Source organism: Globicephala melas, chromosome 14 (genome assembly GCF_963455315.2).
Source record: "Globicephala melas chromosome 14, mGloMel1.2, whole genome shotgun sequence".
In the NCBI taxonomy this organism is placed as follows: Eukaryota; Metazoa; Chordata; class Mammalia; order Artiodactyla; family Delphinidae; genus Globicephala; species Globicephala melas.
Genome location: NC_083327.1, coordinates 70,300,813 through 70,327,961, shown reverse-complemented (window position 1 = coordinate 70,327,961; position 27,149 = coordinate 70,300,813). Strand labels below are relative to the sequence as shown.

Here is a 27,149-nt window from a genome sequence, read left to right as displayed (position 1 = left end):
GAATCCCAGCAGGGTAGGTTCAGAGAGTTTATGTAATTTACTCAGACTCTCCCAACTGATAAATTGAATCAGCATTCAAGTAACAGTTCAAAGGACATGTCAGTCCCTTTCAAAATCGGAGTCTTGTAAGTCACCCCATCAGCAAAGTAAAACAGTAATTGCGAAGAATCCAGATCTTATTTCACTTGGTGCCAGTTATTGGCTGCTTTCAAAGTGGGCACAGAGCAACTGCACAACCGCAAGTGGACTGTAAGCACCGTGATTTTACAAGGGGGCAGCTTGCCTTTCTGCCAACAATCCCAGCCTGCTGAGAAGTGTTGTGCTAGGGAAAATCCTTTGGTCAAATAATCAAAAGACTTAGAAGTGAATCCTGGATCGGCCACTGTAGGTTAACTTTGGCAGGTTTATTGTATTCATAAAACTTGAAACCTAAGACTGTGCCACAGGCTTTAAAAAAAATCAATAAAAAACATTTAAAATAGGATCTTACCTAGTATCATACACCCCAGGTTTTTAAGATGTTAACAGATGTCAGATGAAATGGAATCTCAAGCTGCTCCATTAGGTATTTCTGGTGCTTTCTTTTTCTCACTACCCATAATTCTTAGTGTTTGAGTCATACATTTAGGCATGTTTGATTCCACTCAAATTAACATACTCTAATATTCAAGTTTACATATGTGAACATTTACTAGAGTGTGAGGCACACAGCAGGTGTATACCATCCTCTTTCTTTACATTATTAATATATACAGTAAAATAATTTCCATATTATTTAATGGCTTACAATATGGTAACTTTTTCTTCCAGGAATTACAAGTTCAACAAAGGTGAGGATATCATTACATACTTCATTTTAAATTCCTAATTTCACCTAGTGTAGGGCTGAACTCATAGTATGTATTCATTATCAGATGGCCTAAGTTTAATATGTAAAGCTTTATAGGGAATCTGTATGTGTTGGGAGCATATATGTCAGTCAGATGCAAGAATAAATATCCTAGTAGGTCAAAATTGTGAAAAATGTGACCCTGCTTTGCATAGTCATGTAATTAGGAGAATTACAGAAATATAATTTTGATTTTATGATTAAAATTCAGTGCTTAGATTTATATATCCAGAAACTAAAAGTGGTTGGGATTTGAACATTAATATAATTTCTCAACTAGAAAACTTGTTTACAACAAAGTATACATTTACCAACTACAATCACACTTGGTAAATGTAAACAGAAACGCCATGTATATATGAATATATAAATATATATAGTAAATATATATAGTATCTACAATGCTTGGTTTCTTCAAATACTCTGAACTGGATACACCATGCATGTATTGTGCCTAAGAAAAAGCAATAATATAATATTTATTAGAGTTCAGGAAATAATGTTATAATCCTGCTAACAAAGTTAGCAGTGGGACTTGAAACCAAACACTTTTGAGAATGATAAAGTTTAATGCGAATAGATTAGAACTTCAAGTATGCAGGCCAGCAATATAAACAAAAGGACTCAAAATAACAAGACCGCTAATTATGTATAAAGGCAGATGATATCACTAAGTATTACCTGCTCAAGATTCTCCATTTTCTATTTTCTTAAGTGAAAGTAAGCAATTTTTACTGAAACTTAAGTATTGAAATATACTAAAGGTGGCACTGTTGCTTCATGTTAACCAGAGGCCAAACTTCCTAAAATTTTATAATAGAAATAGCCTAGGTTGTACCATGTTTCAGGCCTTATATTTTATCATGAGTTAATAAAGATGTAAAATTTTGAAAAAAATTAAATTATATATTTTAAAAAATTATATATTTTATTTCTCATAATAAATGTTTCAGGCCTTATATTTTATCATGAGTTATAAAGATGTAAAATTTTGAAAAAAATTAAATTATATATTTTAAAAAATTATATATTTTATTTCTCATATAAATTAAATCAGTAAATAGGGCAACATTTCCATTTAATCTACATAAAATTTTAAATTGGGTCATCAATGTACAAATAAAAAAACACTTGACCAATTTATGTTTGATATATTTTAAATTGAAAAGCAAGCTAAGTGAATAATTTTAAGACATTAATAACTTAATTTCTCTAAAATATATCACACTCTTAAGGTTAAAGTTTGTAGGTTATGAGTTGTAACTATAATTGACAAGTGGAAGTGGGCATATTGATATGTTTTAATTTAAACAAATTGGCTAACTAAAAAAACATATTTATAAACATGAAATTAGAGAAGGATTATTCTGAATTCAAAAGCCACTTAACTTTCAAACAGATTGAAACATATTCTTTCAAATAGATAATTTTCCTGGTTCATTTTAAATACAATTCAATCCTGAATTGCTTTTCTACTTTCAGCAAAAAATGTATTAGGTGACACAAGGTGTCATTTAATTTTAGCAGCTGATCATTCCAACATAAACTTGTCAAATGTGATGTCAAAAAAGAAGACATATAATTATTCCTAAAGACTTATTTTCTAGTTGGAATACACAATAATGATAAAGCCGTTTTCTGAAGTGCTACTAGGTTCTAGGAACTTTATATATATTATCTTGAATCTTCCAAACAACTTTGAAATAGAGGAGTTATTATATAATATAGGGGTTATTCTAATTTTGCAGGTGATAACCCAGTTTCAGGTAGTGGAATGTACAGTAGTTAGCCACTCTACTGTATTTCTCCACTTAATGTTAACTTCCTTTTAAAAACTTAATTCATATTATTAATTTTGTACCATAATCAAGATCTACATTTTACATTACTCTAGTTCATAAATTATACTACCGTGTTCCGTTACTGAAAATCCATCTGTGTCGGACAGTTTGAACTTGAGAAACGTACATTACATTCCCAGGACTTATTTATCATGTAAATGGAAGTTTGTGCCTTTTGAGCACTTTTACTCAATTTCTATGTCCCGCAGCCACCTCTCTGGCAGCCACCAATCTGTTCAATGTTTCTATGAGTTCCATTATTTCAGATTCCACATGTAAGTGAGATCATACAGCATTTGTCTTCTCTGTCTGACTTATTTTCTCTTATCGTAATGTCCTCAAGCTTCATTCATGTTGTTGTGAAAGACAGGTTTTTCTTCTTTTTATGGCTGAATAATATTCCATTGTGCATACCTACCACAATTTCTTTACCCATTCATCAATCAATGGACACTTGGGCTGTTTGCATGTCTTGGCTATTGTAAATAATGCTGCAATGAACATGTAGGTGCAGATATCTCTTGGAGATAATGTTTTCATTTCCTTAGGATATATACCCAGAAGTGGATTTGCTAGATCATATGGCAGTTATAGTTTTAATTTTTTGAGGAAACTTCATCCTCCATCCATAATGGCTGCACCAATATACATTTCTACTAACAGTGTACAAAGTGTTCCCCATTCTCCATATTCTTGCCAGTACCTGCTACCTCTTATCTTTTTGATAATAGCCATCCTAACAAATGTGAGGTAAAATCTCATTGTGGTTCTGAATTACATTTCCCTAATGTTTAGTGATGTTGAGCATCTTTTTGTGTGTCTGTTGGCCATCCGTATGTATTCCTTGGAAAAATGTCTATTCAGGTCCTCTGCCCATTTTTTAATTGGATTGTTTCTCCTTTTGATATTGAATTGTATGAATTCTTTATATATATTGGATATTAACCTTTTATCAGATATATGGTTTGCAAATATTTTTTCCCATTCCATAACTTGCTTTTAATTTTATTGATGGTTTCCTTTGCTGTGCAGAAGCTTTTTAGTTTGATGTAGTCCTACTTGTTTATTTTTGCTTTTGTTGCTTATACTTTTGGTATCGATACCAAAAAATTATCATTAAGACTGATGTCAAGGATTTTATCCCCTATGTTTTCTTCTAGTTTGTAGTTATATACAAATTTTAGGATTTTACTTTTTCTGTGAAAAATGCCACTGTAATTTTGATAGAGACGACATTGAATGTACACATGTCTGTGGGTAGTACAAACATTAAAAAAATATATTGGATTAGAAGCCAGACCTTCAGGCAGTAGCTTTTAAAGTATGCAAATAGACCTTTCAGGGAAAAACTGGGAGATGGGCAGTTCTGTCTGCTGTCTCTGCACTGAGCCCTGGAGGCCAGAGCATCCTTGGAAGCCTACTAAGAACTATTTGCTATATAGTCTTATGGGTCTTGGTGGACAAAACCCCATTGGCCTTTAGAGCTAGGTGTTTTGGGTGCCAGTCACTCATGTGGAAATTTTAATAGCTGGAGCACTAGACATTCAGTCCAAACCCTTTGCTTTGGGTGTTGTGAGTTCCCTTCCAATTGTATGTCACTATGCTGGGTGTGGGGTTTATGGCGAGAGTATATCTCAACCTTTACGATACGTTTTGGTGTGAGTTTTTCCATTTGCCTGATGTGTAGGAGGTAATCAGCTGTGTATCTGTTTCTATGGGAGGAGGTAAATTCAGGAGCATCCTATGTCACCATCTTAAACCAGAATTCAGTTTTCAACTCTTTTGTGTAAATACTAAAGAGCACAGTTACTGGTTACATAGTGTCAATGAAAAATTAATTAGTTGATCTAAGAAAGAAATGGAAAAGTTTTTCGAGTCAAATTGAGGATTATAACCCAGGAACAGCATTTCAGAAAGCTCTGAAAACTGTTCCACCCATTAGAAGTCAAGGCATAGTTATATAAGGTTTTTGAGACAGAGGGCTGTACATTAAATGATGAATTATTGACAGTTTACACAATCCAGATCTAAGTGTCATCTTGTCCCCTTACAAGATCAAGAAGGAATGTTATCCTTTAGGAGTTGTCTTGTTGATGCCAGGAGAATGTTGCTTTTTATGGTTGAGAAGGTATTTCTGCTGATGGGGGAGGTTTGGTAGATGTATAATGCAGATGCACAATGCACAGTAGAGGGGAGAGAGGAGACAAAAGGGCAGAGAACATTTTTTATGTTCACATATTTCTTGTCATGCCATACAATGTGAATTTTATTTCACAACAGTAAATGCATTTTTAGTTTCATAAGAAACCATGCACCTCATTGTTCACTGCAGCACTATTTACAATAGCCAGGTCATGGAAGCAACTTAAATGTCCATCGACAGAGGAATGGTTAAAGAAGATGTGGCACATATATACAATGGAATATTACTCAACCATAAAAAAGAATGAAATAATGCCATTTGCAGTGACATGGATGGACCTAGATATTGTCATACTGAGTGAAGTAAGTCAGACAAAGATCATATGATATTGCTTATATGTGGAATCTAAAAAAATGATACAAATGAACCTATTTGCAAAACAGAAATAGAGTCACAGATATAGAAAACAAACTTATGGTTACCAAAGGGGAAAGGGGGTGGGGGTGGGGTAAATTGAGGGTTGGGAATTAACATATACACACTAGTATAGATAAAATAGATCATCAACAAAGACCTACCTACTGGATAGCACAGGGAACTCTACTCAAAACTCTGTAATGACCTATATGGGAATAGAATCTAAAAAAGAGTGGATATATGTATATGTATAACATTCACTTTGCTGTACAGCAGAAACTAACACACATTGTAAATCAACTATACTCCAATAAAAATTAATTAAAAGAAAAGAAACCTTGAAACTTGTCTTCCAACTTGGCTGTACCATTTTGTATTCCCGCTATCAATGTATGAGAATTCCTGTTGCTCTGTATCCTCACCAGCTTTTGGTGTTGTAGTATGCTCTTTTGTATTGTATAGTTTTATTTTAAAAATAATGTACATATGTTAATTTTTATGATTAGGCAATCTTGCTTAAAATTTGAAAAGAATATACATTGAAAATACTCATTCCTTCAGATTTAATTATTATACTGCATAATGTGATATAGTGCTTAGGAGTAGAGGCTATTTCAAATTTTTTTTTTAGTCTAAAGCATCAAACTATCATTTCCTTCTCAGGAATATTAAGAGTAGTTTACATTTTAAAAAATAAACCTGAATCTTCTTTCAGTAGGAGATTCTCCTTCTTTTAAATATTTTTAAAAACTTATCTTTAAAGTTATACTTTCCCCAAAACTTGGACAAACATAATTTTATAACTAGAAAAGTTTCCTGTACCTTTGTTAGATAATCATCTAGTAATTTTTACTAACTGGACAAATTTGTTTAAACTAGCCCTAAACAATCATATATTTTTGGTTTTTATAAACCAAACAGCAAGATTTTGAAACATGTAATCAATTAACAGAACAGGAAATGCCACTGGATTAAAGTACAAATTGTAAGCAATAAGGTTTTAATAATTACATGATAAATTTATTGTTAAATATTTCTAGAAGATATAAAACACATGAATAACATTTAGGGTGACATACCTTTGTTATCATTTTTCTCTAAGTCTTTTTGTGCTTGAACAAACATCAGTTGACTTTCAGTGAGAGGCCAACTGTTATACAACACCAAACACTGTATAATATACTTGTATACCTAGGAAATAAAATGCAATAAACAATAAAAATAAACATAGGATTTTAGGCACATAATAAATGCATATTTTCTGGATCATATAATAATACTTTAATTAGATACTGTCAGATGTTCTCCAAAATTCTATAATACCACAGTCTATAAAAGTTTATCCTCACAACCCCACGAATACTTACCATCATATATTCTAGTATTTATAACTTTTGCATTCATGTTTATAAATGAAATTTACTTATTTTACTTTTGCTACTTATCAGTTTTGGAATCAGAATTATATTAATCTCTTAGAAAGGATTGGAAGGTTTGTATTTTTTTTCTGTTTTCTAGAACAATTTACTCCTCAAAAGTCTGTTAGATCTATCCTGTAAAGCAGTTAGGCCTATAGCTTTTTGGAAAGGTAAAACTTTGATTATCATTTCAGTTTTATTATTCTTATTTATTCTTATTATTTTATATTTTCTTTTTTTTTACTGGAGCAGGTATGCCATTCCTCCCCCAACTCCAGGAATTTTACATTTGAAACAATTTTTGTCAGTTTTAAATTGCTAGTATAGAGTTGTATATAATACTTAAACTTTTTTTAAAACCTGTTGTTTGCATTTATACCTCTATCCTAATTTTTTGTTCTGTATTTGATTTATTTATATTTTCTTTCTTTTTTTCTTACTTGACTAGTCTTACAAGAAGCATGTTTACTTTATTAATCATAAGAAAGCATAGGTTTTATTAATTTTCCTAAATTTTATTCCCTATTTCATTAATTTCTACTCTCATTTTTATTAAAACTTTTTCTTATTTTTGAGTTATTCTTTTACTCTTTTTCTAACCTTTTGTTTTAATAGCTTAGTTCATTTGTTTAATCATTCATACTTTCTGACGAATTAATTTGAAAGTCAACATTCCACTGAATGCTACTTTAGATGTGGCTTACAAATTTTGATTTGTAGTTTTTTATTTTTATGGAGTCCTTTGTATTTAATAGTTTCTTTTTTTAATGATTTTTTTAAACTAAAGAATTATTTAGTATATTTCACTGTGTTTTCACATTTATGGGATTTTAAGCAGTTAATTACTAATTACTGTTGCATTATGTTCAGATAACATTTACACAGTATAGTTTGGTTTTTATTGAGGCTTCCTGTGTGTTCTATGAAAAAGTATATTCTCTTTTATTAGGTGGAGTGTTCTATATAGATATCTAAAAGATTAAGCTTCTACTTAATACTTCATATCCTAATGATCAAATATATTGTTTTTCAGCTTGATCTACTTGTTTCTGAAAGATATGTGTTAAAATATTCAACTCAATTGTTAACTTATTTTTCTCTACAGCTCTAATAGTTTTGCTTTTTATTTATTGAGTCTAGGCAGTGAGGTGCCTATATGTCAGTTATGGTCATACTGCTTTATTTTTCCTTTTATTTTTATATAATATCCCCCATGAATCCTATGTATTGAGATATTAAAATATCATCACAGCTCTCTTTTGGTTGAAGTTTAAACTTTCTGTGCTATTTTGTTTAAAAGTGTCACCTTTAGACTACTTACAGTTGGATCTTATTTTTTATCTAACGTTAAAATTTTATCCTTCTAATTGATTAATAATCCATTTGCATTTATTTTAATTACTGCCATATTAGGATTTATTTTTGGCATTTTGTTTTTATTTCTTTTAATTAGTTAATTTATTTTCTTGGTTTTCAATGGATAAATCATGTTTTCTTTTGCTGCCTTAAATTATATGCATTGTCCTTTATTTCTTCAATTTAAGGCACATGCAAGTATGTTTTTCTTAATATATGAACTTTTCCAAAGTCTCATAACCACTAACTCATATATAATGTAAGATAATAACATTACATTATAGGGTTAGTATAAAAATTAAATTTGCCACATATTTTAAAATCTTGGCACAGAGAAAATTTTCAATAATTCTTCAATTCTGGTTATACACTAGTGGCACTACTTATAAAAAGTATTATACATGAACAATTTTTAGGAAAATAATTGTTGCAATTTACGTTAAATTTTTATGAGCAGTACCATTAAATAGTTCTTTTAAATGTAAATTACCTGCTGTGGTGTGCTAGCATTTTCTTCTATAGTGGGTACAGAGATAGTTTCCTCATCCAAAATAGGCTGACCAGTGTCTACTATTGCACTTCCAGGTCTTTTATAGGATTTATGACCTCCTGGGACAGATTTCTTCTTAACGTAAAATTCTTGCTCTTTCTTGAATGAAGCATGAGTTGAAAGAACTTGCTTGCTAGCTGAATATGAGAAATATTAGGATTAAGTTAAGATATGTGGAATGCATAGTTATTACTGACTGTGTTATTTAGTTATATCCTTATAGAACACTCAAAGGGACAGGTCAATTTGTTTTGTTTTAATGAGATAAAAACCAACATCACTGGCTTCTTGAAAATATTCTGGTCTTAAAGAAACTTAGTGTAATGGTATATGACTTGCATAGAGCAATGCATATTCTGAGCCACCACTGATTGATAAAAGATTATACAACAATTCAACAATTTCTCATTCATTCTGTGCCGCTCGAATGACAATAAGCTAATACCACACACTCTGACTTCTTCAGCGTTTAATACTATGTGTGTGTATGTTACTGTAATTTTTAATTTTTACAGTCAGTATTTCGTAATTAACAGATAATATAAATACCATTGGAAGGGATACAAATAGATATGTGCTGGATGTTAATTAATTCATCAAACATGTATTGAGGAAACATAAGTGAAGCACACAGGGAAATTTGGATTCCAACCATGACAGAATAATGGGCATTGGATTTATTTTTATACCATAAAAATGATAAATTTGGACAAAATGCATAAAACAACTGCTTTAAGCCGGAGGACAATAGACAGCCCAGGACTGTGATCCTTGAGAGAAGGGCAATATTCAAGATGATCTCTCCACTTTCCCACATTTCTGCCCGTGAAGATCTTCTCACCCATGGCACAGGGAAATAGAGTTCAAACAGTGAACAGCTGTGTTGTCAGATTTAGGAAGCAAAGATTGGAATTTGAGGCTCCTGAGACAATTAGAATTTGTGAGGCAGGGTACCAGAAAGCAGTCATCGGAGCAGCAAAGGAACTCACAAATATGCATAGGGGTCTACTTGAGTCTTTAGCTGAATTTTAAACTTCGTTTGTACAAATACCTAACGATGCCTGGTAGACATTACTGGAAGATTGTGAGTTTAATGGAGATTCTGAAGGTTGCAGTGTTGAGTTGAGAGACATTGGAGTTCTGCCAAAATGAAGAAAATTTAATGAAAACACAGAGCATTCAGCTGAAACTCAAGAAAGGGTATTCTTTAGAGCTACCCTAGCCCTGGAGTAATGGAAACTCTAGACCTGACTTAAGAAAGCTTAGAACAAAGTTTTGATAGGATTAAGCTAAACTGTCAGTAAACTGTCTGCCAGAACAAAATTCAACACTCTTTTGATGAAGACAGCATAATCTAGAGTCTTGGTAACGTAGCAAATACAATGGACAGTGCACAATGTAACCAACAGAAAAAAGTCAATAGAAATACCCTTAGAGCTGACACAGATGTTGGACTTAGCAAACAAGGACTTTAAAATAGTGATTAAAAATGTGTTTAAGGATTTAAGGGAAAAGGTTGACATAATGAAAGAACAAATGGTGAATATTAACAGAGAAATGAACTATATAAAAAATAAAAAGAAATTCTAGAGTTGACTATAACTGAAATGAGACATTCCTGGATGGACTTAAACATTGTCAAATTTAGAAGAAAAGATTAGTAAACTTGAAAAAAAGCAATAGAGATGATCTAAATGGAAGCAAAGAATAAAGAAAAAAAACTGAACAGAGGCTAAGTGACCTATGGTACAATGCTGTAGTGGGTGGAATAGTGACCCCCCCCCAAAGACATATGTCCACCTAGAACCTCAGTATGTAACCTCATTTGACAAAAGGGTGTTTGCAGCTATAATTAAGGTAAGGATTCCACCATGAGATCAACCTGGATTAAAGAGGACCCTAGATCCTATGATGAGCATCCTTAAAAGAGAAAAGGAGAAGACACAGCTACACAGAATGAAAGTCATGTGAAGACAGGGGCAGACATTGGCACAGATATGCTCTCACAAGCCAAGAAATGCCAGGAGCCAACAATGGTTAGAAGAGGCAAGGAAGGATTCTCTCATAGAGGCTTTGATGGAGATATGGCTCTGATAACACCTTGATTTTGGACTTCTGCCTTCCAGAACTGTGAGAGAATACATCTTTGTTGTTTCAAGCCACCCAGTGTGTGGTAAATTGCTACAGCAGCCCTAGTAAATGAATATAGCTATCAAATGATAAAATTTATGTGTATTCTTAGTCCTAAATGGACTCAATTCTCCGCTCCTCCAAATTCTTATTTCATATTGAAAAGGAATATCCTTGGGCTGCAATGACAACTCAAACACTGTTTCCAGGGTCAATAAGAGAGAAGAAAAAGAGCCCTGCCTTGTTTGCATTTATTTTAGAAAGGACAAAAAGGAAAAGTATCAATATTAGACAGAAAATAGGTAAAAGACAGTTCTTTTTAGTAATTTGCTTATATACTTGAGATAATCAGCATAAACAATATTGGGAAAAATGAGAGATCAGGAAGAGTACCAGCCACCAAATAGTTAGGTAAAGGTCAGCTAGAAGATATAATAAATTTTAAAACAAAACATGATGACAGAATTCAGAAAAAGCATATTTATCAAAATAAATGTAAATGGAGGGGCTTCCCTGGTGGCGCAGTTGTTGAGAATCTGCCTGCTAATGCAGGGGACATGGGTTCGAGCCCTGGTCTGGGAGGATCCCATATGCCACAGAGCAACTAGGCCTGTGAGCCACAACTACTGAGCCTGCGCGTCTGGAGCCTATGCTCCACAACAAGAGAGGCCGCGATAGAGGCCCGTGCACTGCGATGAAGAATGGCCTCCGCTTGCCACAACTAGAGAAAGCCCTTGCACAGAAACGAAGACCCAACACAGCAAAAAAACTCCTACCCCCAACATCTTCTAAAAAAAAAAAAAAAAAAAGAGAAAAATGTAAATGGATTATATTACTCTATTTCAGAGACTAGAGTCTTTGATTGAGTGGAAAAAAATACCCATTTATAACAGAAAGGTTGAAAAACTAAATGTATGAACCAAAATGAACATGCAAATGATAACAAATGGAAGAACAAGTGTTAATGTCAGACAATCTATTAAAGTTGAAAAAAGACTGCTTTACATTCATTTTAAAAATACAACATATCAATAAATATAAAGCAAATGTAGAACTTTATGCAACTAGCAATGTAATATAGAAATATGTAAAATGAAAAATATTAGAGATAGATTTTTACTTTTTCAGAAATTTACAAGCCAATAAGATGAAACGTAAATGACAATTTAAATTTTTAGATATTTCAGCTACCAAGTTTTATTTTATATATATATGTACATATATAAGTGTACAGAGAGTGTGTGTGTGTGTATTTAGACATCAAATTATTTACCTTCAAAATAGAGCATGTGTTCTTTATAAACCTAAGTGTAACACTAACCAAAATTGATTTGAATTACACCACAGTAAAAACATCTACGCAATCCTCAAAATAGAAAATATACAGCCACACTTTCTAACTCCAAAAAATTAATTAAGATGTTAACAAGAAAAGACTAGCCAAAAGAGTTATTTGGAAATTGTAAAAATATTATAAATGTTAAAAGTTAAAGAGAAAATATGATCTAACAAACTAAATAAAACAGTATATTCTAAACATAGGAATTTATTAAAATATTATAGACAAATACATTTTATTTCAAGAATGATTCCAAATTAAAAATTAATTTATGAAATTCAAAGGGATAACATTTGATGATTTCTATAAACGACAATAAAGTAATTAATAAAGTTCCAAACCCATCCCATATTAAAATTCTAAGCTGTCAGTAGAAAAACTTTCTTAAATGTTAAAAAGGGCAATTATTAGAAGTCAACAACAAACATAATACTTAAATGTTATAAGCCTTTCTATTTAAGAAAAGGAAATATATCATCATCACTCTTATTTAACATAAGTTTGGAGATTCCCAACCAATGCCAAATAAAAAGTTAGACTTTTAAGAAGAAATACCCGTTACCAAAATTGGTAAAATCATAGTTTTGTTTAAAATGAGAATGCAAAAGTAGACAATGGAGGCATAAAAGCTAAAATACTAACAGTATTTTTTCTGCATGATTACAAGGGATTTCTTGTTGCATTGTTCAAATTTTCTATTTTTCAAATTTTCTACATTGGACATGTGTTATTTTTATACTCAGAATCAAGTTCTTAAAATAACTGAATAGGGCTTCCCTGGTGGCACAGTGTTTAAGAGTCCACCTGCCGATGCAGGGGACACGGGTTCGTGCCCTGGGCAGGGAAGATCCCACATGCGTTATTTTTATACTCAGAATCAAGTTCTTAAAATAACTGAATAGGGCTTCCCTGGTGGCACAGTGTTTAAGAGTCCACCTGCCGATGCAGGGGACACGGGTTCGTGCCCTGGGCAGGGAAGATCCCACATGCTGCAGAGTGGCTGTGCCCGTGAGCCATGGCCGCTGAGCCTGCGTGTCTGGAGCCTGTGCTCCGCAACGGGAGAGGCCACAACAGTGAGAGGCCCATGTACCATAAAAACAAAAAACAAAAAACTGAATATATCTCAGAGTATCACTGTTGTCCATTATTTCAGAAATAATTTGTTTATTAAAGCTCCTGTGTAGCCAGACTCATCAAGAAAAAAAGGGAGAAGACTCAAATCAATAGAATTAGAAATGAAAAAGGAGAAGTAACAACTGACACTGCAGAAATATAAAAGATCATGACAGGTTACTACAAGCAACTCTATGCCAATAAAATGGACAACCTGGAAGAAATGGACACATTCTTAGAAATGCACAACCTGCCAAGACTGAATCAGGAAGAAATAGGAAATATGAACAGACCAATCACAAGCATTGAAATTGAAACTGTGATTAAAAATCTTCCAACAAACAAAAGCCCAGGAACAGATGGCTTCACAGGCGAATTCTATCAAACATTTAGAGAAGAGCTAACACCTATCCTTCTCAAACTCTTCCAAAATATAGCAGAGGGAGGAACACTCCCAAATTCATTCTACGAGGCCACCATCACCTTGATATCAAAACCAGACAAGGATGTTACAAAGAAAGAAAACTACAGGCCAATATCACTGATGAACATAGATGCAAAAATCCTCAACAAAATACTAGCAAACAGAATCCAAGAGCACATTAAAAGGATCATACACCATGATCAAGTGGGGTTTATTCCAGGAATGCAAGGATTCTTCAATATACGCAAATCAATCAATGTGATAAACCATATTAACAAATTGAAGGAGAAAAACCATATGATCATCTCAATAGATGCAGAGAAAGCTTTTGACAAAATTCAACACCCATTTATGATAAAAACCCTGCAGAAAGTAGGCATAGAGGGAACTTTCCTCAACATAATAAAGGCCATATATGACAAACCCACAGCCAACATCATCCTCAATGGTGAAAAACTGAAAGCATTTCCACTAAGATCAGGAACAAGACAAGGTTGCCCACTCTCACCACTCTTATTCAACATAGTATTGGAAGTTTTAGCCACAGCAATCAGAGAAGAAAAGGAAATAAAAGGAATCCAAATCGGAAAGAAGAAGTAAAGCTGTCACTGTTTGCAGATGACATATGATACTATACATAGAGAATCCTAAAGATGTGACAAGAAAACTACTACAGCTAAAATGAATTTGGTAAAGTAGCAGGATACAAAATTAATACACAGAAATCTCTGGCATTCCTATACACTAATGATGAAAAATCTGAAAGAGAAATCAAGAAAACACTCCCATTTACCATTGCAACAAAAAGAATAAAATATCTAGGTATAAACCTACCTAAGGAGACAAAAGACCTGTATGCAGAAAATTATAAGACACTGATGAAAGAAATTAAAGATGATACAAATAGGTGGAGAGATACACCATGTTCTTGGATTGGAAGAATCAACATTGTGAAAATGACTATACTACCCAAAGCAACCTATACATTCGATGCAATCCCTATCAAACTACCACTGGCATTTTTCACAGAACTAAAAAAAAAATTTCACAATTTGTGTGGAAACACAAAAGACCCCGAATAGCCAAAGCAATCTTGAGAACGAAAAACGGAGCTGGAGGAATCCGGCTCCCTGACTTCAGACTATACTACAAAGCTACAGTAATCAAGACAGTGTGGTACTGGCACAAAAACAGAAAGATAGATCAATGGAACAGGATAGAAAGCCCAGAGATAAACCCATGTACATATGGTCACCTTATCTTTGATAAAAGAGGCAGGAATGTACAGTGGAGAAAGGACAGCCTCTTCAATAGGTGGTGCTGGGAAAACTGGACAGGTACATGTAAAAGTATGAGATTGGATCATTCCCTAACACCATACACAAAACTAAGCTCAAAATGGATTAAAGACCTAAATGTAAGGCCAGAAAGTATCAAACTCTTAGAGGAAAACATAGGCAGAACACTCTATGACATAAATCACAGCAAGATCCTTTTTGACCCACCTCCCAAAGAAATGGAAATAAAAACAAAAATAAACAAATGGGACCTAATGAAACTTCAAAGCTTTTGCACAGCAAAGGAAACCATAAACAAGACCAAAAGACAACCCTCAGAATGGGAGAAAATATTTTCAAATGAAGCAACTGACAAAGGATTAACCTCCAAAATTTACAAGCAGCTCATGCAGCTCAATAACAAAAAAACAAACAACCCAATCCAAAAATGGGCAGAAGACCTAAATAGACATTTCTTCAAAGAAGATATACAGACTGCCAACAAACACATGAAAGAATGCTCAACATCATTAATCATTAGAGAAATGCAAATCAAAACTACAATGAGATATCATCTCACAATAGTCAGAATAGCCATCATCAAAAAATCTAGAAACAATAAATGCTGGAGAGGGTGTGGAGAAAAGGGAACACTCTTGCACTGCTGGTGGGAATGTGAATTGGTACAGCCACTATGGAGAACAGTATGGAGGTTCCTTAAAAAACTACAAATAGAACTACCATATGACCCAGCAATCCCACTACTGGGCATATACCCTGAGAAAACCATAATTCAAAAAGAGTCATGTACCAAAATGTTCACTGCAGCTCTATTTACAATAGCCCGGAGATGGAAACAACCTAAGTGCCCATCATCGGATGAATGGATAAAGAAGATGTGGCACATATATACAATGGAATATTACTCAGCCATAAAAATAAATGAAATTGAGCTATTTGTAATGAGGTGGATAGACCTAGAGTCTGTCATACAGAGTGAAGTAAGTCAGAAAGAGAAAGACAAATACCGTATGCTAACACATATATATGGAATTTAAGAAAAAAAAAATGTCATGAAGAACCTAGGGGTAAGACAGGACTAAGGACACAGACCTACTAGAGAATGGACTTGAGGATATGGGGGGGCGGGAAGGGTGAGCTGTGACAAAGCAAGAGAGAAGCCTGGACATATATACACTACCAAACGTAAGGTAGATAGCTAGTGGGAAGCAGCCGCATAGCACAGGGAGATCAGCTCGGTGCTTTGTGACCGCCTGGAGGGGTGGGATGGGGGGGTGGGAGGGAGGGAGACGCAAGAGGGAAGAGATATGGGAACATATGTATATGTATAACTGATTCACTTTGTTATAAAGCAGAAACGAACACACCATTGTAAAGCAATTATACCGCCATTAAAAAAAAAAAAGCTCCTGTGACTATTACATTGCAAGTAATAACTTCAAAGTTTCTGTTAATTTTAATAAGTAGAATATTTTCTAAAAATAATTAATTGGGAATAAAAGTAAAAAATGTTTTCAAAGTAATAAAAATCTATTTCTTATTCAGAAGTCTAAGAAGGTTCAGGTAATAATTTTTAAAGCACAGTTATAACAAATCTATTGATCTTCAGAGACTAATTTGGCACACAAAAGCAATAGTTTTTAAAAAATATTTCCCATTATATCAAATTTTAGCAATTAAATGTTTACTTGCTATTTTATCTTAAAACATTTAGAAAATCAGTTACATAAACATAAATATCTGTTTATGAATCTAAATAACCAATTCTAAAAGCCACACTTACACTGGGAGCTCAAGGCTTTCTCATTCCCCAAGAGGTTAATTGCTGGAATGATAACTTGGCCCTTCCCAGTGGAGCTCACGATAACTTCTTCATTTTCTAGGACCTGTAGCTTGATGAATGCATCTGGTTTGGATGTGCGTACCTGTATTGTAACAGGATGTGGTAATGCAACTTTAACTGAATACCTATAAAGAAAAACATTCACTTTTATAAACAAGTATGCTGGTCTTTCCTTCAAATAGCTAAAAGAAACTGTATCATTTGCTGATATGATAATCTACAAGTAAAACCACTTTATAAAGTCAGTTAAAATCCTGGAAATATTAGTGCTATTATAGACTCTGGCAAAAGATCCCAGTATGCTGTGGTAAAATGAAGTTAAATATCGGATGTTTATTATCGTCATATCCCAAACAGGAAATGTAACGTTTTATTTAGATATAATAAGCACTCACTTATAAAACTTGATAGACTGCAAACTACTGCCACATCAAACCTTTCCATTACGCCCTCCTCTCTAGTGGGACAAAAAGCACAACCGGCAGTAGCTTTCAAAACCTCACTGTTTACAGCGTTTGTTAAATACTGTTAACAGTATTTTCTTTCACAAAAATACAGAGAAGTCAGAAGTAGTACCTGTCGCTTGTGCTCTCACCCTTTAACCAAGCCGGTTGGGAACGTCTTACAAAAAAGACTGGAAATGTGCAGTCTAATTCCTTCCCAACTCCTCCCTTAATGCAGTCTAAGAGGTTTCTTGTTTTGTTGAGGTTCTTTCCTACTTTAGGTGAATCTTTGCAAATGTTCAGGACCCTATAAAAACTTTCAATTTCTCTAGAAACTTGCTTTTCTATCTTCTCTCTTCCTTATCTTAAATTTCCCCACTTTATTTCTCCTTGATATTGGCTTTTGTACCTGTGCAGTTCTCACCCACTGAAAGACAGATCAAAACAAAACAAAAAACAAACCAAAAAAAAAAATCTTCCATCAACCCTGTTGACCAGTCTCGGCTCTATTTTATTCGCCAGCTAACAATCTAAGGAGAGTTGTCAACTTCCACTGTCCTTGGCTCATCACCTCCCACTCGCTCACAGCACTCCACTCTGCCCCCAACCAAGGTGCTAAACTTGCTCTTGCCATGGTGTCAAGCACCTTGTCACCACCCTATAGAAACCTCAGTTCTCATCTTCCTGAACTGTTAGGAGAATCTGACAAAGTCGAATCAACCCTCATTTTCTCTTTCTTCAAAAACTTTTCTCCATGAGCATAATAACTTTTGTACCTCCTATTTCAGAGGTGCTACTTTTAGACTTCTCTCACACTGACAATCACTGATACATATCAGAGAATCTTAATATTCTGTCCTGGATCTGACTCTCTTTGTACAAACTTTCCTGGGCACTTCATGGGCAGAAACAGCATAATGAGTTCCAAATCTGTGTCTCCAGCCCGACTCCCCTATGCAGTATCCCTTGGACATTTCACTGGCCTACCATGTTTAACACCTAAAAATGACTTAGGACTTCCTTGGTGGCACAGTGGTTAAGAATCCGCCTGCCAATGCAGGGGACACGGGTTCGATCCCTGGTCCGGGAAGATCCCACATGCCACAGAGCAGCTAAGCCCGTGCACCACAACTACTGAGCCTGCGCTCTAGCGCCCGTGAGCCACAACTACTGAAGCCTGCGCACTCTAGGGTCCTCTTGCTGCAACTACTGAGCTTATGTGCTGCAACTACTGAAGCCTGTGTGCCTAGAGCCTGTGCTCTGCAACAAGAGAAGCCACCTCAATGAGAAGCCCGCACACTGGAACGAAGAGTAGCCCCCGCTCACCGCAAATAGAGAAAGCCCGCACGCAGCAAGGAAGGCTCAGTGCAGCCAAAAAAATTTTAAAAAAAGAAAAAGAAAAAAAGAATTTATTGTCTTTCTGTTGCCCAACCAGCCAATGGGGTTCTCTTCCTGTAACCTCTAACTAAGTAAATGACACTTACTGTCCAACAGTTCCCCGAGTCAAACCCCAATCAACCAACGCTCTCAATTTTACTTCCTTGGTACCTTAAAATCCTTTCTCGTTCCTCTAGATTCATTGTCACTGCCTGTTATGGGTTAAATTGTGTCCCCCTCAAAAACATGCTGGAGTCCTAACCCCCAGCCCCTCACAATGTCACCATTCTTAGAGAGATTATCTCCCAGAGATAATCAAGTTAAAATGAGGTCCTTATGAAAAGGGGAAGTTTGGAGACAGAGAGACACAGGGAGAATGGTGCGTGAAGAGGAACAGAAAGACCAGGGTGATAAATCTATGAGTCAAAGAATGCCAATGACTAGAACCCCCTAGAAGCTAGCAGAAAGCATGGAGTATCTTCTCCCTCTCAGCCCTCAGTAGGAATCAGTCCAGCTGGCACTTTGATCTCAGACTTGGGGCAGTCAGGATTTCTGTTGCGTAAGCTACCTACGTTGCCAGTTTGTGGGCCTTTGTTATGGCAGCGTTGGTAAACAAATACACTGACTTATTTCACTTGCCATGATCACACACCTGGGTTATTCTGCAACTTCTACGTGGCTGGTTTCCCTGTCTCCAGTTATGTTTCCCTTCATCCATACAACACACTGCAGTCTTCCGAGTGAGCTTTTTTCCTTTTTTTTTCATGTTTTGTACCTTTTATGATTACATATAATTTCATAACAATAAGGTTCTAACATTTTTTCTGTTCTTAGAAATTATATTTAGAGTACTTTTTCAATTCATAGTTGCAGACATAATGTTATAACACAGTCTATTAATGCCATTTTGCTTAAAATCCTCCAAAGCATCTCAGTGCCTCTATGGTAAAATCTGAATCTCTTCTTGCCTTGAGGCCCTTCAGGAAAGGGCCCTGCCAACCTCTGGATCTTACTTCTTGCTATAGCACCCTAGAACCCCATTTTGCAAACAAAACAAAGATCATACTGAAAAGGTCATATTCTCTCTAATTTCTGAATTTTTACATGTGCTAATCAAGCAGTTCTCTCCTCACCTTCCTCTCAACTCATCCTGACAGATTTAGGACCAGCTGCTATGACTAATTTAGGTATTGGGTTCAATATCACTGAGTCTAATACTGGCCCTGCTGTGTGATACAATGGTTTCCTATCATAGTAGTTAAAATACTTTATCACAATGGTTATTTTTAGTTACTGGCACATTTCCTTCCTTCTCTCCTTTTTTTTTGCTTTCTTCTAACAGGCAGTATGCAAATATATTACAAGAAGCAGATAGATTAAAAAGAGAATTCTTCAACCCTTTTATTGCCCTCAGTTTATGTGCTTTTGTTTAGTATTTTCTCTAAAATTTTACCTGTATATAAAATATATAAACAACTATAAACATAAGAAAATATACTTGGAACACCATACACAAAGATAAACTCAAAATGGATTAAAGACCTAAATGTAAGGCCAGACACTATCAAACTCTTAGAGGAAAACATAGGCAGAACACGCTATGACATAAATCACAGCAAGATCCTTTTTGACCCACCTCCTAGAGAAATGGAAATAAAAACAAAAATAAACAAATGGGACCTAATGAAACTTCAAAGCTTTTGCACAGCAAAGGAAACCATAAACAAGACCAAAAGACAACCCTCAGAATGGGAGAAAATATTTGCAAATGAAGCAACTGACAAAGGATTAATCTCCAAAATTTACAAGCAGCTCATGCAGCTCAATATCAAAAAAAACAACCCAATCCAAAAATGGGCAGAAGACCTAAATAGACACTTCTCCAAAGAAGATATACAGATTGCCAACAAACACATGAAAGAATGCTCAACATCATTAATCATTAGAGAAATGCAAATCAAAAGTACAATGAGATATCATCTCACACCGCTCAGAATGGCCATCATCAAAAAATCTAGAAACAATAAATGCTGGAGAGGGTGTGGAGAAAAGGGAACCCTCTTGCACTGTTGGTGGGAATGTAAATTGATACAGCCACTATGGAGAACAGTATGGAGTTTCCTTAAAAAACTAAAAATAGAACTACCATATGACCCAGCAATCCCACTACTGGGCATATACCCTGAGAAAACCATAATTCAAAAATAGTCATGTACCAAAATGTTTATTGCAGCTCTATTTACAATAGCCAGACATGGAAGCAACCTAAGTGTCCATCAACAGATGAGTGGATAAAGAAGATGTGGCACATATATACAATGGAATATTACTTAGCCATAAAAAGAAATGAAATTGAGTTATTTGTAGTGCAGTAGATGGACGTAGAGTCTGTCATACAGAGTGAAGTAAGTCAAAGAAAAAAACAAATACCGTATACTAACACATATATATGGAATCTAAGAAAAAAAATGTCATGAAGAACCTAGGGGCAAGACGGGAATAAAGACACAGACCTACTAGAGAATGGACTTGAGGATATGGGGAGGGGGAAGGGTAAGCTGTGACAAAGTGAGAGAATGGCATGGACATATATACACTACCAAATGTAAAATAGCTAGTGGGAAGCAGCCGCATAGCACAGGGAGGTCTGCTCAGTGCTTTGTGACCACCTAGAGGGGTGGCATAAGGAGGGTGGGAGGGAGGGAGACGCAAGAGGGAAGCGATATGGGAACATATATATATAACTGATCCACTTTGTTATAAAGCAGAAACTAACACACCATTGTAAAGCAATTATACTCCAATAAAGATATTAGGAAAAAAAAAGAAAATATACTTGGGATATACTGTATATATTGTTCTGTAATTTAGTTTTGTTGTTATCTTTCTTTGCAAAAAATGTGAGCATGTTTGTTAAAGGGAAAAAGGTTTTAAGGAGCAAATAAATATTAATTATAGAGAAAAATCAGCCAGAATACAATGAATTATTATTTGTGCCTATACTGTCAAAAAGACTTGGGTTTTACTTTTGAAAACCAATTTACCAATATGTATGGTTTCTTTAAAATATTTAATCTCCTTAAAACAATAAATCTTTAGACAATAATCAGAAATTTTCTTTAATATTTACAATAAAATATGCCCATCATATCTCTATTAATACTATAGAAAAAGTAGAAAAGGAAATTTGTAACAACAGGGAATAACCAATAACCAAAAAACTTGTATATTCATATGAATAATTATTAGATAATCATGAAAAAGAGTTCACAAAATGTCTTAATGGTATTGGGAAATGTTAACACTATAATGTTAAGTAAAAAGTCAGATTATAAAACTTTAATTATGTTATGATTTTAATAATGTTAAACTGTGAATAGAAAAAACATTCTAAGAAAATACAATAGAATACTAACAATGATAGTTTCTAGGTTATGTGTGATTTTTATTTCCTTAATAACATATTTGCCAAACTTTCTGCATAGAAAAAATATATGAAAAGAGAAGACAAGTATTCTAACAACTCATTTAATGAACATTTAACAATATTTAATGAAGGCCAACTACGTGTCAGGCATATATCAATACGTCCTGTATTGATAAGACATGGTTCCTGCCTCCAATAAATGTTAATTCTCATGGAGGTGGATGTGAATTAACCAGATAAAATTTGATATGTCACATTCTTAGAAAGAACCAAAGACTATAGAAACACGACCAGGACTAACTAGTTATATTTGGAGGTTTGGGTATAAAAGATTTGACTCTTGAAACTGATCCTTAAAAATGATAAATTTTGCTAGGTGGAAAAATGGAGACAGAATATAACAAGATAAGAGGAAAGGCATGGGCAAGATAAAATCACATCACAAATATGTCAGGAGTTGGTCCATAGCTCCATCAAGAGAGTGCACAGTGTGTTGGGAGGCTGGGCAGGAGTGTTTGTGGTTTGGATTTTACTTTACAGCCAATGGAAATTTGTCCAAAATTTTAAAGACGGGAAATCACATATTTAAATGTGTTTGTTAGATAACTACTCTGGTAGTAAAGGATGGATATGTAAATGAATAAGGTGAGAGAGACAGAGAAATAGTTAAAAATGAAGAGTGAATATAATGGAGACATGGACACAGCATTTTTATAGACAAAATATAATGAGGCCCTGAAGTAGTGGAGGACATTGAGAATAAAGAGGAGGGCATAGAGATGAGAGGTATGAGGGAATGAGAATCAGAAGGGCTGATTAATGAAAGAGAGTGGAGTCCATGATGAGGCTATTTATGGAGAATATATAAATATGTATGAAAAGAAGGATGAGTTGGCAGATAAGGAGAAACCTACACAAGAGAAGAGTTAGAGATGGAACAGAACGAGGAGAGAGTAAAAAGAGGGAAGAGTGTTAGGATGTTCAATGAAAGTCAAATACGATGAGGACTAAGAAACCATTATGTGCAACATAGGCTTGATCTTATATAACATTTATATAATCACATTACTCTCTGTGTTGTTTCCAAAAGAGTATAAAAGTGAAGTTCAAAATTCACCCAGGATTTTACAGAAAATTTATTGATTTTGGTAATATTAATATTTAAAATAAAATATTTAAATTTAAAGTCAATTTTTAATACAAAAATTATTAATATTTTCAAAGGAATGCATTTCCTTTCTGTCACATACCTGAATACAATTTTCTTATCATTGGGTATGTAGTAATCTCTGATTTCCTTTATGGTAAAGGTATTACATGGAGGATCTCGAGACAGACATGGGAGTGGATGATAAGAACCAATGAGGCGCATTTTCCATCGTGAGGATGTTACATACACATCACCAGTATATGCTTCAGCCACGAATGTATATCCTTTCTACAGGAAAAAAGAATTACACAGAAGTAAGTGACATTGTCACTAGTCTCTCAAAGGTACAACAGATGATTTCACAGTATTAAAAGTCTTTATTATCTTAATATACATAAAGATCCTAAAATCTATTGATAATCAACAAATCACTAGCATGTTTTGAAATCCCTCTCAAAAATTGCTATCTTACATGTTTTTGGAGAAAATGGAAAACTCTAACACTTTTGTTCGTATGGTTCCCTAGCTATAAAAAAAAAGTGCTTAACTGTGGTAGATGATTACTACATTTCCTGCTAATTCTCCTAATGCTTCCTAAGGCAGATTTTTATCATTATATCATCCTGGATTAGCCCAATAGCTTCCTACTTGATTTCCCTGTCTTCTCAGTATCATCTTTCTAAATATGAGATGAAAAAGGCAGAAGAGTTTATGGAAATATAGTGCCCTTAGGATGACCATTAGCAGGTAAAGCTATCAAATTAGCAGCAGATCTGGTTCCATGGAACCCAGATGTGAGCCTGGAGATGAGCTCTTTAGGTTGGAGAAAAGAAGCGGTTAAGGAACCTGGGAAAGTGCTAACAGACAAAAGTTCAAAGTAATTCTGAGTTTATAATTCCATACATTTCTAACAAGACAGAAGAATATAGATTTGTATTCCAGTTGCTCTCTGATGCAGAGGAAGCTCTCCAATGTGTCTAGATTTTTAGGAACAAAAATTAGAAATACACAAGACAGAGTGAATTCATAACATTGCAAAAAACACCTAGGAATGTTAACCAAAATTCCAAAACCTGTAATAAGATCAGAATTGCAACACCCATAAGGACCTTTGACATTACGTTTGGGGCAAGAAGAAAAGGAAGATAAATCATGTATGCTAAAGTGTTTTTATCAGGAAAGTGCAGATTTATTGCTGTTTTTGTTATTATTTGGGCTTGTGGTAGTAATCTATTAAAGAAGCAAAATAAAGTTACATGACTCTGATCTTGTGTTTGTCTAGACTCAGAGAACAGTTTTGAGAGGAATAAAAGTTTATAAAATGGTAGGATAGATATTGGTAAGTGAAAGTCTAAAGCTAAACCAGTGATAGGATTTTGAGAGGACCTGGTGACTCTAAACCGACCTCAAGACTCTGTAATAGAAGAGTAACATAATCGAGTACTGAGTACTGAGAAACCTCATAGATAAGTATTTCAAATCACAGGTTATGGTCTTTGAAAAATTATGAAAAAATATATGTCAAACAATTCTAAAGGATTAACTGTGTAACCAGGTGTTTTTATTTCTTTTTAACCTTAGACACTAGTTTTGTGGACATATGTTAGAAAAAGTTGACCTAAAATAGGCTACATATGTGGCAAATGCCTGGCAAGTGCCAAAATGCGAATGCAGTCATGGGCTACAAAACAATGGAGTAATGATCCTCCTTCAGATGGGTTGGAATTCCCTTTAGAGGCTGCATTTAGTTCTGGGAACTACATTTTAGAGGAGACTTAGATAATTTGGAGAAATGTTCAAAGATCAAGAATTGTGACGAAAGGAAAACCATACTACAAGAAGAATGACTGAAGCTATTCTTGTATTCATACAGCTCTATATTCTCCTCCTCATTCTATTTTATTCTAAAAAGACCCACAGTGAGAGGTTAGAAGAAGGAGGTATTTGACAGAGGGAATGGCTATGCTTGTTGCAATCCTAAATTTACAGTTTAGAAATAATAGTTAAATGGAGATAGAGTGTTTTTCTGCATACTGACTCAAAATGTGTCATTTAAAGCTACCCCCCAAATTCAAGTTTAGTCTAGAAAGGGAAGTCTTCACTGGGGTTACTAAACAAAACCCAAACCAAACCCAAAATTTATATGCTAGATATAAACAAGAATCAGATTCTTGTTTATATGCTAGATATAAACAAGAATCAGATTCTTATGTGGTTCAACTAAATATCCTTAAAGATCGCTACAAAAATTAAGTATCAGTGGCTAATATATTAATATTAGTATACTTATCTAGTGAAGTAAAGAGCTCATCTCTAGAATTTAATGACATCTATGATCTTGATAGAGTCTCCCTTTGAATGATATCGTCTTTTTCATATGGATCTTTGGGACTTTTGATTTCCAATCACAGATGAAATAAATTTTTATATTCAAAAGGAAATCTAGGCCAAACTTGACAAACAGACATTATAAAAATAACCCATCAATTGTTCCTGGTGTGAAGACAAGTTTGTTAACAAAGAACTAGTTATCTCTTATAGTGTTTGGTTTAACCCAAGATATTCTGCTGGAGAGAGGCAAGGTTTATCAATAAATTTCCCAAGCTATAATTTTTAATAAATTGCTATTTACTAGGACATAAGGGAGAATAAATATAGTGCAAAAGGGAGTTGTATGGAGGGTCAAATTATATTAGGGTCAAATAAATTCAGTTTTTGAGTACCTGTTTGATGTACAGAAATTGTCTTTTATTGGCAAATTCTTCTATTTTTAATTGAAATATAAATACTCTTTCAAAGCAATGAGAAAAATAACATATTGGTGCACAGGCTTTGAGTTTTTAAAAATTACATTTAAGTATATAACTCCAAATATACATAACTGCACACAAAAATATTGTCTATCAGATTTTCTAATAAAATGTAAATGTGAAGTAAATGTGCAAAATTTAATACAAACTAAAAATGATTCAAGTCCAGTTTACAATTTGATAATATCTTCAAATTTAGTAAAACCAGACTGCATTATTGAGAAAATTTGTATCATGAAAAATAGAAAAAAATGATAAGCTTTTAATAAGAGTTTTTAAATTATAATGAAATAGTATAAAAACTCATTAGTAAAATATAAAGTTTTAACAATAGTGATACACAGCCACACACCTCTATGTATAGATATAAATGGATTAAATGATTTCATGAAAAATTTAATTGCCCTGATTTTTAAAAAGTTTCCTAAAATCCTAAAATCTCTAAAATAGTTTAACAGTGAACAAGTAGAATTTGAAATTAAAAACAAATTACATTAGCAACCACAAAACTGAAATACTTAGATATAAATCTAACAAAATATGTACAAAATGTGTATGAAAAAAATTATAAAACTCTGATGAACAAAGTCAAAGGAGAACTAAAAAATGAAGAGATATTCTATGTTCATGGATAGGAAGAATCAACACTGTGAATATTTCAGTTATTTCCAACTTGATCTATAAATTTAATGCAATCTCAATCAAAATCTCAGCATGCTATTTTATGGATACCAACAAACTGGTTGTAAGGTTTATATGGAGAAGACCAAGAATAACCAACACAATACTGAAAAAGAAAAACAAAGTTGGAGAACTGAAACTAATCGACTTTAAGACTCGCTATAAAGCTGCCATCATTAAGACAGTGTCATTTTGACAAAGTAACAGACATACAGATCAATGGAATAGAACAGACCCAGAAATAGACCCACATAAATATAGTGAACGATCTTTTGACAAAAGAGCAAAGGCAATACAATGGATCAAAAACAGTCTTTTCAACAAATGGTGCTGGAAAAACTGGACACCCAAAACAAAAAAGAGAATCTAGACACAGACCCTCACCCTTCACAAAAATTAACTCCAAACGGATTACAGACCAAAATGTAAAATACAAAACTATAAAACTCTTAGAGGGTAACATAAGAGAAAGCCTAGGAATCTCTTGGGTATGGCAATGA

The 27,149-nt window shown here is 34.0% G+C and overlaps 1 protein-coding gene across 1 annotated transcript in view; it reads right to left on the bottom strand.

Moving 5' to 3' along the window:
• Positions 1 to 27,149, bottom strand: part of ADGB (androglobin) — a 138,814-nt gene that overhangs the window by 17,913 nt on the left and 93,752 nt on the right. The window contains exons 25-28 of the mRNA XM_030853230.3: positions 23,259 to 23,446; positions 16,702 to 16,886; positions 8,555 to 8,751; positions 6,370 to 6,481 (exon numbers count right to left, since the gene is read on the bottom strand). Of these exons, the coding sequence (XP_030709090.1) occupies positions 6,370 to 6,481; positions 8,555 to 8,751; positions 16,702 to 16,886; positions 23,259 to 23,446 (682 nt within the window). The remainder of the gene's footprint in view (positions 1 to 6,369; positions 6,482 to 8,554; positions 8,752 to 16,701; positions 16,887 to 23,258; positions 23,447 to 27,149) is intronic.